Here is a 16,173-nt window from a genome sequence, read left to right as displayed (position 1 = left end):
GCTACTAGGAGGATCATCCCTCTGCCTCTCTGTGCATCACTGTACCAGTGCTGTTGTGGGATTAACCTTGCTTTGGAGCTGTTCTAACTGGAAGAATAGCCTCACATAAAGCAAGACTTTTACAGTCTGAGATGGCTCATAACTGAAAGGTGAGGGGGATAGGAATGAGCTGTGGGAGCAAAAGTAAGTTTTATTTCTTTGGTGGTATGAAATCATAGAATATCCTGAGTTAGAAGGGATCCACAAGGATATTCACGTAGGTCCAGTTTAAAGGACCTAGTTCCAGCCAGGGTCTCTGTGGAACTTTGTTATAACTGAAGGTTAGCCTGCTAGTGTCTGTACAAAAGGCAGCAAGACTTGACACTTTACTGGTAGCTAAGCCACAGAACTCTTGACTTAAGTGCAAGTAATTGTGCAGCATGAAAGAGCCTGGTGTTGCTGGTAACAGCCTGTTGTTGTTTAGGAAAAACAGTATAGCATCATGGCAGGGCCACTTCTTTCATTTTCTTCCCCTGCCCACCATCACATATACTTCCAAATTTTTACTGGGAATTTCTTTTTTAAAGTTCATTGATACAGTCGTGAGCACTGGCACACAAACCTGTGTGCTGTCACTGTGCTAGCGGCCGTGACAGGTCTGTGCTCCAGTCAGAGACAGCAAAAGGAGTATCTGAAGCCAGTACAGCTCTGAGCTCTTTGTCATGCAGAACCATTGCCTTAATTCTGAGTACTGCAGCCTTAGTCTCTGGGCATTTAGCTGCGAAATGCAAGGACTTCTCCCTACATCAGTCTTAGGAGGAATGTACTTTAGGGTTAGCATTTCCTTTTCTAACCGTGCATTCTCTGCTTTGCGTATCTCTTTGGGTTTAGTAAGGGTTTTATATAGATACAAGTACAGCTTCTGGTGGTTTACTGAAAAGTGTTAATTGAAAAGAAAGAGTTCATAACACACTCATGTAAATATTTTAAAGGAGAGGCTAGTTCAAATCAGATCTTTAGCTTTGCAGCTGTCATGGTTTGCTACTGGCCAAATGCCAGGCACCCAGAAAGTTGTTTGCTCACTCTCTATTGCTCTCAGCTGGGCAGAGAGGGAAAAAAAAATAACAAAGGTTTCATGAGTTGAGATGAGGACTTAGAGAAAACACTCTTAAGGGCAAAACAGGTTAAAATTTAAAGGTATAAAGTAAATTTATTATTAACAGACTCAGAGAAAGATAATGAGAAGTAAAATAAGCCTTTAAAACACCTTTTTCCCCCCAGCTGCTCCCTCTTTCCCACTGACAGTGCAGGGAGGGAGGGTGTGGGAGTTTGGGTCAGTTCATCACCTGAGATCTTTTTATGTTTGCTCAGAGAGAGAAGTCCTTCCTCTGCTATGGCTTGAGTCCCTCCCATGGACAAACAGTTTTTGCAAAACTGTTGTGGCATGCTACTCATCCACAAGATGCAGTCTTTTAAGGATGGGCTGTTTAGGTTGGAAGCAAGGACTCTCTGTCTCTGGAAGCATGGGCCCTCTCTCTCTCTTCGGGTCTCCCACTGGATCACAGCTTTCTCTGGCATCTACCCACTCTGGCATGAGCACTTCTCCCATGGGCTGCAAGTGGATCCCTGCATCCCCCATGGACTTCATGCATCACAGAAGGACAGTTTGTTTCACCATAGTCCTCACCATGGCTTGCAGAGGAATCTTGGCTTTGACACTTTTAGCACCTCCTCCCCTTTTTTTTCCACTGACCTTGGTGTCACCTTGTCCTTCCTCACATGTCCTCACTTCCTCCTCTTCTCTGACTAGAAGAAAAACTGCTGCTTGTAGATACTTTTGATAACAAGTTTCACTAGTTCAGAGATTCTTGCAGGATCCCACAGCTCCAAGAGGTCGATCTCATCTAGGTTCTCTGCTGGAGAGTCTCTCACCATATTTCTGCTGCCAGCCATTCATCCCTTCCACCACCAAGTGGACAGTGGCAGCTCTTTAACATCTCTCTTGATGCGGGGTGCTGGGAAGGAGAAGCTGCTGCCACTGCCCCTGCCCTGCTTCCTGTGGCACAGCTGGCTAGGGGCGGCCAGGCACGCAAGGCTTGCCACGCTCTGTGCCGGGATGGCAGCAGCTGTGGTGCCTCACCACCCCTGGAAAAAACTGCATGCACACTGATTTGATTTTCTTCTTAAGTCATCACAGAGGCATTACCAACCTCTCTAAGTGGCTTAGCAGCATGTCCATCTTCAGAGCCCTCAGAGATTGGCTCTGTCACACATGGTGGAAACTCCTAGCAGCTTCTCACAGAAGCCCTTCCTTGCTGTGGCCCTTCCTTGCTACCAAAACTCAGGCTGTGCCAAATCAACACAGCAGCTTGTCTTGTGCTAGGCTCTCAAGGGAGCAGCATTTTTAATCTTCGTTAATAATGTAGCGACACTTGGTGATGTGACTCCATTAGCTTCTAAAGTAATAGCCCATAATTACTGAACTGTGTTTTACTTGGCTAAAGTGAAAGGTGAGGTCTGCCTTCCTGAGCACATGCATTTATCTGTTAAAATGGCCACAGCCTCTGGTTTCTTCGATGATTCTTCAGATAAACCTGGTAGGAGTGAAACTGAAATGGAGTTGCAATTTATATTTTCATCCTGAGACTGATGCTTCTGGTATTGCATAAAGTCATTTAAGTAGCAAACTGAGAGATATCCATTGCCTCCAACTGCCCGTATCTCTGCCAGATGACTTCTAGGGGTGTATGGTGCTGCCAGCATTGTCACATTGCTATATGTAGGAAGAGCAGAGATGGGGCAGGCCGAATTCCCCAAATCAGAGCACTGGTGACAGTCACTGCAGCCCTACCAGTGGTTTGTAAATACTCTACTCAGGCAGAGTATTTACAATACTACTGTATTTTACAGTAGTGAGAGGAGTTACGTGTGGCTAACAGCAAAGCTTTCCTTTCTGGCCTCTGGGATCTTGTTTTTGCCTTAGATGAATAATATATGCAGGTGAGGACTGAATACCTAATCTGAAGTAACCCCAAATAAAATTTACTTGCCTTCATTCTGGCAGTGATTGTGTGTCAGGGAGGGGTATTACAGCAGTTTTATCTGTCACACACCCTAGTATGCAAGCAAGAGAGAAACCCAGGCATTTTCTTGTCATTTTAGATTGTGATGGAAGTGAATGGAGCTCCCTTATTGCTAGAATATGGCAGACAGATATTATTGTTATAACAATGTGAGCTATATTGTTAACTATTTTTATATTACAGTTCACGATCTGCAGAGCTTCGGACTTGATAATGTAAGTGTTCCTAAGGCAGTGTTCTAGTCCTCTTAGTCTACTTTCCTTCTGGATTTCCCTCTCATTGCCACAATGAGATCCTAGATTGCTGCAGGTTTCGCTTTATGAGTCTTAAGCAGAACCTGGGTCCTGCTTTCACAGAGGGTTCTGAAATACATTCCGTGACATTTGCATGCTGCTTGTCAAGCCTGTGCCTCTCTTCCTGAGCCTGCCTTTCTCCTTAATCTGTGCTTCAGAGTTTTTTAAGGTTGATATTGTCACAACTGCTTCTGGATCTGTTGGCGTTTACCTTGTGCTGGGAGGAAGGCAGATGATGCTCATACCTATTCCTCCAAGACAGCTGATAGCATGTGCATCTATGGCAGGGAGAGGAGTGGGTGGGAGGGCCTGCTCTGTATATGGGAGGAAAGGGCACCAACATCTGAGGATTTCCAGCAGGAGAAATTTCTTGTCTTGAAATCTCCTATGAATAAAAAAGAAAAGCAAATGTTTTGGAGTTTACTGTTAGGATGCACAGAGAAAGGGAACATCTGTCTCTATCCTAGAGCCACACTCAGAAAAATATACAAATAGTGAACTTCAGGCTGCTTACCTTACCCCTCGTGTGCTGTGCAGGTTTGAGTTATTAGCATTTCCATTTCAGATCAATATGACGCACTATATCAAACATCTCTCATTTGGAAGGGATTATCCAGGCATTGTGAACCCTCTGGATGGGACAGCCGTCACTGCACAGCAAGGTAAATGCCAGCTGAAAGAAGTGTCTTTTTAAGTGTCTGTATTAATAAGTGTTAGAAGAGGTCAGAACCAAAGTTCCCAGTTTTAACAAAAACCCTGACAGAGTTATGGGAAATGTGACTCCTCCACCTTGTGCTCTTTCTGGAGCAGCTGTCTCCATTCACCTGGAAGAAATCTGCCAACGTTTGGATTCTGTGACATTTCTGAAAGATCTCTGTTCAGTGTTTGTGGATGCACAACAGCAGGTACAGCACATCATTATTAAAGGCCTACCTCAGATATAGCTCAAGGAGAGCCCTCTCTAACTACTACATGCAGTGAGAGAGAACCAGAAGATGCAGGGTAGAGAAAAAAGGCCTAATTGGTAGTTGCTGGAGAGCTGTGTTGTCTGCCTGGCCTTGACATACCCAACAGTAAGAGCTTGAAAAGCTGCAGTGAAGTTGAAATATTGCTGATCTTTTCTAGATAGCTCCAGATTTGCTGGCCTGAGAATGAAAAATAGTTTTTTCCTCATGCTGCTGCTGTGCAGGATTTTATTTCCACAAGCCTGCTTTTCTATGAAAGGTCCTTTACATGCCACTGCAGAGGCTTTTTTTTTTTTAGATCCACTGAAGTCTGAAGAGTTTGTCTTTGAAGGTAATTGGAGCTGTATGTAATAAAGCTTGGAGAAAGAACTCATTTGCTTTGAAGTGATGATAGGATTGTTAGTCCTACCTGAATCCATTCTTTTAAGTTTTCTACCATTGATTTTGGTCCTTGTACCCAAATCAGAGGATGACGTTTAAAAAAAAAGTACAGAAAAATTAAAAGGCATCATTATGTTCAATACAATTATGATGCTGTAGTTATTCTGTGGAGTAACAAAGTATCTGAGAGAGAGGACCTGTAGCTGACTGGTAAATTTCTGCATAAGCTCCAGCTTTTCATCCCGAGCCTTAGGGAACCAGTTGGTAAATTCTTGAAGAATTCATTCTGAAGACATGCTCCAGTAAAGAAGTAGGAGCAGTAGATTGCAGGTCAAATTATTTTTATTGCAGCTAAAGACACCATATGCAAGAATTACTTCTGCTGTAGAAATGGACGAATAATATTCTCTAGAGAATTTCATAGAAAATAGGTTTTTTTTTCTTGCATTGTGTTATCCTTAAGTGAACTGAAGGAACAGGCTGATCTGAGGCAACAGAAGGGGTTCTTCTATTTTTTTCTTCATTGGTCCAGATCTTCCTTTTCATCTTCTGGTAGAATAAATGCCATGCTTCTACAGGAATAAACTGCAATGTTAATTGAAGTTGATATGACATACTCATTTAGACCGCAGTAGATTTTCTTAGGGTTATGTTGTTAAAAATAAGAATTCTTCCTGCATTAGAATGAAATTTGCAAGAAGTTTTACTGGTAAAGCTATAGCAAGTTTGTAGAAGATTTTCCATTTAGTCAAGGCTAAAATGCCGTAAGTTTTGGTTTTGGTTGGAGCAGAATGAGATTCACTTTGGCAAAAGGAAGACATATTTCAGACTTTAACTTTACTCTCCTTGAAGACCTCCAGCAGCTGTTGTGCAGAAAGATGTTCCCTGGCAAGTTGAACAAAACCAGTTTGTGTCTACTTGACGTGTCAGTGAAAAGTTTCCAGCTTATTGCTGGATATTAATTTTTTCTCTCCCTGTCTTTGCTTATAGCCTCCATGATGTTTCAGTATTTTGTCAAAGTGGTCCCCACTGTGTATAGGAAAGTAGATGGTGAAGTAAGTATCTTTTTCCCTGTTACTTTGACAAGTGAAAGGCTTCAGTTTCTCCTCATATTCTTGATGCTGACAGTAACTGTGGATCCAGATGTGTTGCCAGATGTATACCAGGGGCTATATTGTACATTCAGTACTTGGAACTCCCAAGTGTGGAATTTGGTTAAGAAACCAGGATACAATCAGCTTGGATTTTAATTTGTGTCAGATAACTTTGTAGAGATGATAGAACGTAATTTCATTTTATAGAAACCCAGTTTCATTGCTCTAAGAATAGGACTAGTATGAACAATGTGTAGAAGAATGGCAGGGCACAGGAGAATGCTGGATGGTGATCTTCATTTATGTGAAGATAGGCTGTCTCTGTCTTTCTCCACTGTCTTGCCTCTGTGCTTGATTATTTATGGCTTTCTGCCATCAGTGCTGAAGCATGCTTAGCAGGATTGCATTTTGGTAGAGGATGACATAGACTCTGGGTTGAGAGGAACAGCTTATACCATTGTGTGCCAGCAGAGACCAAATAGTCCAGCTTGGGTGTGATGCATTCCTTACACTATGGGCTAGCTGCGGCTTTAACTGGTAGCCTATAGTAAAAATAGACCTGATAGCAAATACCTGATCTTGACAGAGCTCTTCGTGACTCTCTCTAACCACTGTCAGGCTGCCCACATGGGCAGGGCTATGCTGATGTGGTTCACTGAACTCATGTTTTAGTAGTCTTTCCTATGCCCTGTTAGCAAAACAATGTTTGCTGTGTTTGTTTCCTGGTAGGTGGTAAGAACTAACCAGTTCTCAGTTACACGACATGAAAAAATAGCTAACGGACTACTGGGAGACCAGGGTCTGCCTGGTGTCTTTGTGCTGTATGAGCTTTCGCCCATGATGGTGAAGCTGACAGAGAAACACAGGTAAGAGACATTTCATTCTTTTTTGTTCATCCTTCATTGATTTTGTCATTTTGCATAGCTTGAAACTTCATCCTCACTTAGACATGACAGTTCTAATGCTGGAAATTCATCCAAACCCCTTCCCAGCCAGTGGAGAGGAAGAGGTGCTCACCGATGCCCTTCCTTTCCATGTGAACCCTGGTTGGGGATTGGGTTTTTTCTGTGACTGTGTGAAACGTTGTAATCCAGCATCAAGATCGAAAAGGAAAGTGGTACAAGGAGTAGAAGTGTGATATAGTGGTTCTTGGTTCAGACTTCTAATGGGAAGACTAGATTTACAGAGCATACTCATTTTACCAGCAGCACCCACACAGTCCATCTGGTTCCTTATAGCATTTGCTATAGCTTTTCTACATCTTGGAGCCAATGTGGAACCTCCTCTTCTCTCTGGCTTAACAGCTAGCATGCAACTGCAGGGGAAAGGAAGGGGTTGTAGCAGTCCCATCTTTGAGGTTCATAATGGGGGACAGAAAATGTATTAACATGTGCTTAGAGATTTTGTTACTGTGTTACATGTCCCTGCATGCATTCTCACTGGGTAGGAATGAATAATGTCTTAAGGATTAAAAGCCCATCTTCTAAGTTTATAAATTCAGTACTTCCTCTTAGTGCTGCTGACTAAAAGTAACAGTGAAAAACTCAATTCTGTAGCCAATAGGGGTTAATTAATTCTTTAATCTGAGATTTGTCAGCTGTGAATATTTAGGTAATGCATACTTACATGGTATGATGAACATTATTATAATTATTAGTTAATTGTTACATACCTGACATTGGTATATGAGTTAACGCTGGTTGTTCAAATTCTAGGTCCTTTACTCACTTTCTCACTGGAGTTTGTGCCATTGTTGGAGGCATATTTACAGGTATTGCTTCTTTCAATCATTTTGCTTTCTAAAGTGTAAACATTTACTGTCTTGCGCCTTCTAAAGTCTGCATGTCTAGTAGTAAATTCCTGTTTGATGAAGAGAGATGATTTCAGCCTTCAGGAAGCAATACAGCATGTTCTGCAGAGCCACAGGAGTGGCATCAGACTGAAGTTACCACTGGAGGCTTACAAGATGCTGTAGATGATGTAGACCTATTACAGCATTTCATTTCATTAGACCTGTAGGCCTGACATAATATTTCATTTTGCTGCTCTATAGGACATTTTATTTTCAAACAAAGCTGTTCTTCATAGACCATGTGAAAGCATCTGTACTTGCATTCTTGGCCAGCTTGCATCTGTAAGCAGATAGCTGTTTTCATGTGGAACCAAAGCCAGTAAAATCTGTGAACCCAGGTTGCCATGAGCATTAATATATATCTTAGAGATATCAAACTGTGCTCCCAGACATAGGAGCTCCAGCTAGTGTTCTGCAAGAACTAGATGGGGTCTTGTGAGGAGAGGCTGTTCCTGCAGATCCATCTGCGTATCTGCACTTCACTCCGCTGGCATCTGGAGTAGCTAATCAGTATCTGCTCAGCTCTGTGCATGGGAGCAGCCTTGGTCCAGCCATGCTCTCCAGGTAGTAATCCAGGGTGCTCATAGTCAGAGATACGGGTTTTAAGGGCCAGCCTAAAGATGTCATCAGGGACCTGAGAAGCCAGTTTCTGTATCACGTAACATCTGTATCACATACCTATAACGTCATACCTTTATCTGCAACGTTTTCCAATCATCTGAGGTCTCACAGTGCTCAATTAACCTGATACTTTAAAACAAAATTTCTGTCTGCATTAAATTTTATCCTATTCATCTCCCTGATTTGAAAAATCATTCAAAAATTACTTTCATGACAAATTCAAGTGCCCTTTCGTACTGACTAGGTTTGACAGCCAGTTCATTTTTACTGCCATACACCATGCTCAGACTCTCTGTATTCTAGAAATCAAATCAAGTGGTGGCCAATAAAGCCAATTACTTGTACCAGCAATAAGTGTGGCCAGCAGGACCAGGGCAGTGACTGTCCCCCGCTGCACGCTGGTGATGTGCCTTGAATCCTGGGTTCAGTTCTGGACCCTTCTTGACAAGTATGACATTGAGGTGCTGCAGCAAGTCCAGAGAAGGGAATGGAGCTGGGGAAGGAGCTGGAATATAGGTCAGATGAGGAGGAGATGCGAGTGCTCAGCCTGGAGAAAAAGAAGCTCAAGAGGGACCTTCTTGCTCTCTACAACTACATGAAAGGAGGTTGGAGCCAGATGAGGGTCAGTCTCTTCTAACGCGGACAGGACAAAAGCAAATGGCCTCAAGTTACACCAGGGGAGGCTTAGATTGGGTATAAGGGAAAAAAAAAAAATTGTCATGGAGAGGGTTGTCCAGTACACTTAGGGACGTGGTTTAGCAGTGGACTTGGCAGTGCTGGGGACAATTGGATGCTGTGACCTTAGGGGTCTTTTCCAATCTAGATGATTCTGTGCTATTCTAAAGTCACCTCTATAATAGTGTTCATGTAACAGTATCAAATTGATTCCACAAGTACAGATAATTGCAGGGAAAAACAACCACACAGGAGTCACCTGAAGTATTACTCGAAGAACAAATATTTAATCCAATAATTCCATATTATATAGTAATAAACAAAAGATTCAATTCCCATTTTAGCTGCAGTGCTTTGTATCATATTGAAATGTATGTTTTTGTATACAGGCAAATAATAATTTACTTATTCCTTTGACTGACATTTTGAAGAAAAGAAAGAATATGAAGCTTTACAAAATTGAATCGTTGAAAAAAGGCTCCCTAGCAGCCTTTGTGTTCCCTCCCTGGCAGGAGCTCAAGGTTCCAATCCTGGGAAAACCTTGGTTGTCTGGGATTTGTGGTACAGTAGACCTATTCTGAGTTTTTCTGTGGTCACAAACAAGCGCTGAATGAATAGGCTTCTTCAGGGCTGGAGAGGTTTGGGGAAAATACTGCAGAAAGAATTAAAGGCAGCGGTTTGTATTGTTTTTTGTCTGATGGGTTTACATTGTCATCTCCAGTAAAGGGCATCCCTCAAGGACAGCATATGGTACTTTTAATATTGCTGTGAAATGAGCAAGAAATGGGAAGCATCCCCTTTGCAAGCTGAGTCAAGGCAACAATGTGGCATAAAGCCCTCCACATCAGCTTCCTCTCCAAACTCCTCACAGTCATCAGTAAACACACATGACTCAGACGATCTCTTTTACTTCTGAAAAAAGGGATCTTTTCTAGAGAAGCATGATCACCTCTGTCCTGCAGGCTGGGTCTTGTGTGTCCTGAGGAGATGAGGACTTTACTATTCTGAGCAGCAGCAGCAGAACCTTTTTCTGTGGTGCACCTGGGATTCCTTTCCTCTGACAGCAGGGTTTGTGTTTTCTCTCCTTGGGAATTGTTGTCTCTTTGAGGCATGTCTGGCTTCATCCATTTGTTTTTTTCTTTTTAGTTGCAGGTTTCATTGACTCCTTGATCTATCACTCAGCACGTGCCATCCAGAAGAAAATTGAACTTGGGAAGACAACATAAGCAATAATCTTAACATAATAAGCAATGGCATTGACCCATTAAAAACAAACAAAACCAAAACCACAAAAAATCCCCAAGCCTCCAAGGAGAACTAAACAGGCTCTTTGAAACACAAGTGATCTTCTGAGAGTGCACAGGAGAAGAGGTTTGTAATTTCCAGTTGGCCCTAACCACTCTTATGTTACTCTGCCCTCATTCTTTGGCCTTAGTCTGTGGATGGAACAACTTGAACCTTGCTGCTATAAAGATTAGCTATCATATCTGGCTCTGCAGACCCTAATGTCAAACTCCTTTTGTGTCAGTCCATGTTCCTTCAGTTCTGTTCCCCTTCCCAACAGAGATGCTGGAGATACTGCATTCTGTTTGCCTCTAGGAATAATGTACTTAATTGTCAAGAGAACTGTAATAGATTGAAGTTGCCATCAAATAAGCTTCCTAGCAACACCATCAGGGATTTTTAATTTTTCTTTTCTTTAAAATCTTTCTTTAAATTTTCTTTAAAATGTTTCTGGGTGTCCTGATGGTGTACATCAGACCTCTGTGAAGATATGCTGAATCCCATCTATTGCCTTCGAGCCATCCTGGGCTGCGTGGGGAGCCTAAGCATTTGGGCCATGCTTTCTGTGCTGGAGGAGCTCCCAGCTGTTCTTCTTATGAAAGATGCAAGTTGGTGTTTCAACAACAAAAAAAAAGAGTCTGGAATTTTAATTGATTTTTTAATTGGATTATTTTTTCATTTCCTTTTGGTGTATGTTTTCAACTGAAGTCCATCCTCTGTTGTTCTGGTAAGGCATATGGAAGAATAATTAAATTATTTGAACTAATCCTGATACTGAATTGGAAATTAGAATTAAAAGACATATTGCATTGTGGCAAAGTACATAGAGATTGTGATGATGATCGCCCTTTTTTTCTGTCAAATCATCTACACAAGTGAGTAAACTGCTTGGTATGTAAAACTATATTGGGAGAAAATTGAAAATAATGAGGAAAAAACATTTGTGAATTCTTGCCTTATTTAATGTAAAACAGATTGATTACTCTTAAATCTCAGATGTGGATTTGCTTTGGTAGGACTCTAATCTTGGTCCAAGCAATTGGACAGGATCAGATACTGCAGAGAGAAAGCTATTTATAATTAATTTAATGCATTTTAAAGCAGGTTTTGCTAGGTGGTTGGTTCTTTCAATTAGTTGAACTTACCTATAAACCAGGGAGTCTAAAAACTGCTGGTTTTTCAGCTGAGGAGAGAAGAAATTTGTGGTGCGGGTAAGGAGAATGATTATCTTCAAGCAAGAATGTTGAAAAGCAGGTTTGTTTTAAATGTATTTTTTACCAGGATATTTAATGAATCCAGTGGGTCAGGATCACATAGTACTACTACAGCATGAGGAAGGGAACATTGTATGTTTCGTCAGGAACAAAAAGTGACCTGAACAGCTTCAATTGCTCATCAGTGCACTCAGCTTTGTAACTAAATTTATGAGTAGTCAGGAGAGAGAAAGAGGAATGGAAGTAATGCAGCAAGAGTTTAACCCAGAGTGAAACAGTTACCACTGTTTCCTATCAAGGACTGGCTTGTCATTGATAAGAAAGCCAATTGCTTGTAAACTGAAAAAGCGTTGGAGATCATTGCTCAGAGCACACCTTGAGCACCTAAAGAAAGATGAAGGGAAGGTGAAGGTGCAATACTTGTACTCATCATGGGAAGCTGGAAATAGTGGAAAGAAGAAATCGAAGACACAGAAATGAAGATTCTGCCTGGAGAGGCAGAAAATTAATGAAGCTAATAAGTAATACAGGCTTCTACTATCAGTAGGAAGGATATGAGTACAGGAGTTCTGGTGATTTTGATAGACTGAAAGCCCAAGTGACCAAGAACCATGATAAAGCTGAGTCTGAATCAAGGATGTTAGTGACGGAAAGTGATAAAAGACATCCTGCTAACCCTGCTCTGGAGGAGAAGAACATGCTTTGGGATCTGCAGACCTCCCCAGGGTCTGCAGTCTTGTTCTGCAGGAGGGTTATGTTCTGCAGGGGTGCCCTTTTCAAAGTTGTAAGGGGTCAAAAAGCAAAGGAAATGGTGGTTCACATGTTTTCAAAATTTATTCAACATAAGATAATTTCAAATTTATTTGACTCTGTTGTCTTCTGTCACCATGTTTAATTTTTCCCTTCCCTTTAAACTTCCCTTTTCCCTTCCCTTTAAACTTCCTTGATGAAGTTTAAAAAAATATTCCCTTAGTTAAAAACTGTAAGAATAAAAGTCTTAGTAAAAGACTGGGCAGGCTGAGGGGGGCATCTTCCTTTCCTAAGAATAACTACAAATCTCCCCCAAAAGCCATCTGTTGCTGGAAGTATCAGCTCTGTCATGCACACAGCCACATTTGAGCAGCTGCTGTCCACCACTGGCTTCACAGTCCTGCAGGGCCACATACAGCAGCTCAAAGGCTCCATGACCACCTCCAGCCCCTTTGTCCCTCCCAACCAGTGTGGGCAGAACTGTGCCTACCCTATGTCCAGCTAAATGCAACAATGCTGCTGCCATGGGAGAATGGCACCCACAGTACCCAGCTGGGGGGACTGATACAAGCAGTACCGAAACCCTGCAGAATCACAGGGTCTGTGACTCCAGGTGGTAGGGTGGAGCAGCAAGCTAAAGAGCTGCTGGCAGTGTCCTTTGACCCATTCCTGGCCAAACAGCCTGGCTCCAGTTTCTTGGAAATGCATCACTTGTAGAATAGACCTGCCTTCATGTGCCCGTCTCTCAATGAGGCTGAATTCAACATCAGTGTCATGGACTGACGACCAGCAGGTTTTTTTCCAGTAATGGTGCCAGTTCCCTTCACTGTCTGCTCCGAAGCCAAACATAGAGACCTGTGCACATGCCAACAAGAGCCAAGGCTGTGTGGATGCTGGGGTGTCCTGCAAGCATGTGCAGCTGTGCAGGGGAGATACAGTGGCAGCATCTGGTACCACTGGCTGTGCTCATCTGCTGGCAGTTCTGTTGCCCTGATTTTCAGCCTTCTGATGATTGTTTACATATTTCTAGTGAAGATTCTCATGCATGTACCATAATAAAAGTAGATTGTTTTCATTCCTTTCTGTGATGGACTTCTCAAATGACGACTAGAGTCAGAAAGCTGTCCCTTTTGTCCTCCAATCCTTGATCAAACTCCAAATCCTATTTAAACCCCAAACCGTAATAAATATCTCTTCTTTTCCTCACTTCAGCCTATCGGGTGAGTGTAGTTCTTTTGTGTCCGTAACAGCAACACAGGTGTGCACAGCAAAGAGCAGGGCTGTGAAGCCAGTAGAGGGGTAGCACCCATGATGCTATGTCCAGTTTTCATGGATGTACTTGAGGAAAGCTGGGCCTGGGATCAACACCTGAATGGGGAGTGGAGTGATCAGGTGCTCTCCATGCTGGCACAGGACAGCCAGCTCAGCATGGTGCAGCCATTGGTTCTTTGCCCAGCAGAGTTCTGCCTGCTCCTGGGGAGCTGGAGCCACAAGGTCATTACCTTGTTCCTGTCAGCTTTGATGAACTGTTTAATTCTATTTAACATGTGCTGCAAAAGCAGAGGCGATCAGTGATCATGTAGTACACCTGCTGCTGAGGGGGCCATTTCTTTGCAGAGGGTATGCATTGTCTGCTAGCACCCAGCCCAGTGGCATCCCCTGCCCCTTGGGCTGGCCCAGCAGCATCCCCTGGCCTGGCTGTAGGAAGGGATGCATCAAGCCCATGGCCCCACTGTTGGGGCAGCTGCCATCCCACTCATAGGAGTATGGTACTGCAGGTTGGCTGAGCCCTGTGGGTATTGCAGGCCCCGATAATGGCCTGACTCCTGCAAATGAGTCAGATGAGAATCTGCAGTGGCTGATACGAAGGACAGGCACACTTAAATGCAATGCAAAACACAACTGGTTTAATGGGTAAAACAACAAACAGCAATCTGAAATGAGTATGGGGATGCACTAAAAGGGCAAGGGCCAGGGGTTACAGTAACATATAGGGTAAGGTTTAGGTGGAGTCTGAGGGATAAGGTCCAGTGAGGGAATAAAATAATGAATATTGATAACACTGCAGCAAAAATGAACCAAGAACTTTCTAGTCTTATTAATATAAAGAACTCCCATGAAGCCTTGAGGGTGAGATTTCTCTCACTCTAACCAGGGGGATTTTTACTATGGTCTTAGCTCAGAGATTTCTTGAATCCCAACATGTGGGGACAGGTCAATGCCCAACTACCTCAAAGTGCAGGGCAGAGGGATACCCAGTACTGCTTGTGCCATCAGGACTAGTGCCAGGTCTCCAGTGCGGCACCAGAACCCCCAGACCACATGGCAGCATCTGCAGGGTTTCCAGCACAAGAGACACCATCCCCCAAAGCTGACACACCGTGTGAGTTCTCCAGTGCAGAAGGCACTGGTCACCCACTGCAGGTGCAGAAGTTTGAAAGGGACAAGGACAAGGTGGACATCTGGCCTAAGGTTCACTGCACTCTCTGGGTACATGAAGTGATGGGTTGTTGTCATACCAACATCCAGCTCAAAGCCAGTGATCTTTGCTCTGTTCATCCTAAAGGACAGCAGGATGTCCTTTTGGTGTGTCCCAAAACAAAGGTGCATGGCCTGCTGGTCACAGGCTCTTGGTCCCACCAGGCAGGGACAGCAGGTCAGCCTAGATGGCAGCAAAGAGTAGACATGGGTGACACAAGGCCTGTGTGTCCCAGGATGGAGGGCTCCAGAGAGCAGGGTCAGACAGCCACCTCCATCACAGGGTTTGTGTCGGCAGATTTCAACAGCATGGCCAGGAGCTGGGGCATGCCAGGGTTCTGGGAAGACAAGGTGAGACCAAGTCCCTTTAGGTCACCCACCTCAGCACCCACTCAGGAGCATCAATTAGCAGTCCATGGCTGGACCCTTTCAGCTACCCTGAATTCCCCACTACCACACAAGTCCTGCAGCAAGACAGGTCCCACACATCAGCTGTTGGGGCCTGGAGGACATTGAAGAGCTGCTGAATTCTGGCCTGGAGCTGGACACCACTTGGGACACCCTGCAGGGCCTAGGGGAGCAAGCACAGTGACAGCATTAGCACCGCTACCAGTAACCCAAGGGGATACAGAGCCCCATTTCTCCTAGCAGAGACCTGGGAAAGGACAGAAAAAACAGATGGGGTATTAGGAAAAGGGTGCAAAACAGTCTAGGGGGTAGGATATGAGGTGGAGGAAGAGCTGAGCTGGGATCTCTGCATCCCTTTATCCCCATCATATCTGTTTTGGGCCCTGCCCCACTGCAAACAGACTCAGGGAGCATGGGAAGACCACAAGCTCCTGCCCGTTGCTTCACTTACCAGCCACGACTGAACCACATGCGAAGAGAGCTCGTGGCCTGCACCTGTCAGCAGAGGCCCTATGGTTGCCTTGTAGCAGGCATTGAACCATGCAGAGCTCTTGGTATGGACAGTGCAGCAGGCAGTAGGGGTGTGGAGGAGGGGGGGAACCCAAGGGACAGGACCAATGCCATCTGTGAGGACTCAGAAACATTGCAACAGGATCAGCAGCAGGCACAGGGCCAGCACCACCTTTGTGTACCTCTGGAACAGCATCCCATGTGCCATCTGCAGTGATATGTCACAAAGACCAGTGGCAGTGACACCACAAGATGCCTTCTCACCCACCCTCTCTGCCCAGCATGCCAGGACACCCCTTGGATGCTCACCCACTCTGAGGGAACTGAAATAGCCCAGTATTCATTGCCTTTTCTAACTGTTCAATAACATTATTGCTGTGTGCTGCTGTTGCCACTGCCACCAGTTACTTCAGGCCAGACAGGACTGGCTGGCAGCATGTGCTTTACAAGAAACTGCTCTCTCCAGCACTTCTAGGGTCTGCAAACTAACCTGTGAACAAGCAGCAAATCATCATCACCCTGGCCACAAGTCAAACACCATCCAGAGTGGTGTACATTCACTTAGCAAGTACACAATGCTATCAGT

General features: G+C 44.0%; 1 protein-coding gene and 1 pseudogene across 2 annotated transcripts in view; one reads left to right on the top strand and one right to left on the bottom strand.

Annotated features, from left to right (window-relative positions):
• The window catches only part of ERGIC3 (ERGIC and golgi 3), a 27,360-nt gene extending 13,963 nt beyond the window's left edge, over positions 1-13,397 (top strand). Inside the window, exons 8-14 of one of the 2 annotated variants that reach the window (XR_010723273.1) lie at positions 3,246-3,277; positions 3,921-4,017; positions 5,692-5,756; positions 6,525-6,661; positions 7,511-7,566; positions 10,090-10,314; positions 10,704-13,397. Coding sequence is in view for 1 of the 2 variants with exons in the window: in XM_066198717.1 (XP_066054814.1) it covers positions 3,246-3,277; positions 3,921-4,017; positions 5,692-5,756; positions 6,525-6,661; positions 7,511-7,566; positions 10,090-10,169 (467 nt within the window). In the remaining variant the exon portion in view is untranslated. Of the gene's footprint in view, positions 1-3,245; positions 3,278-3,920; positions 4,018-5,691; positions 5,757-6,524; positions 6,662-7,510; positions 7,567-10,089 lie in introns of both variants that reach the window. The other variant, XM_066198717.1, reaches the window with a different exon arrangement.
• On the bottom strand, positions 12,584-16,173 carry LOC136298509 (CMP-N-acetylneuraminate-beta-galactosamide-alpha-2,3-sialyltransferase 1-like; annotated as a pseudogene).

Source organism: Chamaea fasciata, unplaced genomic scaffold (assembly GCF_029207755.1).
Source record: "Chamaea fasciata isolate MVZ Bird 193981 ecotype frontalis unplaced genomic scaffold, bChaFas1.0.hap1 SCAF_17, whole genome shotgun sequence".
Classification (NCBI taxonomy): domain Eukaryota; kingdom Metazoa; phylum Chordata; class Aves; order Passeriformes; family Sylviidae; genus Chamaea; species Chamaea fasciata.
This window is presented reverse-complemented; position numbering and strand designations above follow the sequence as displayed.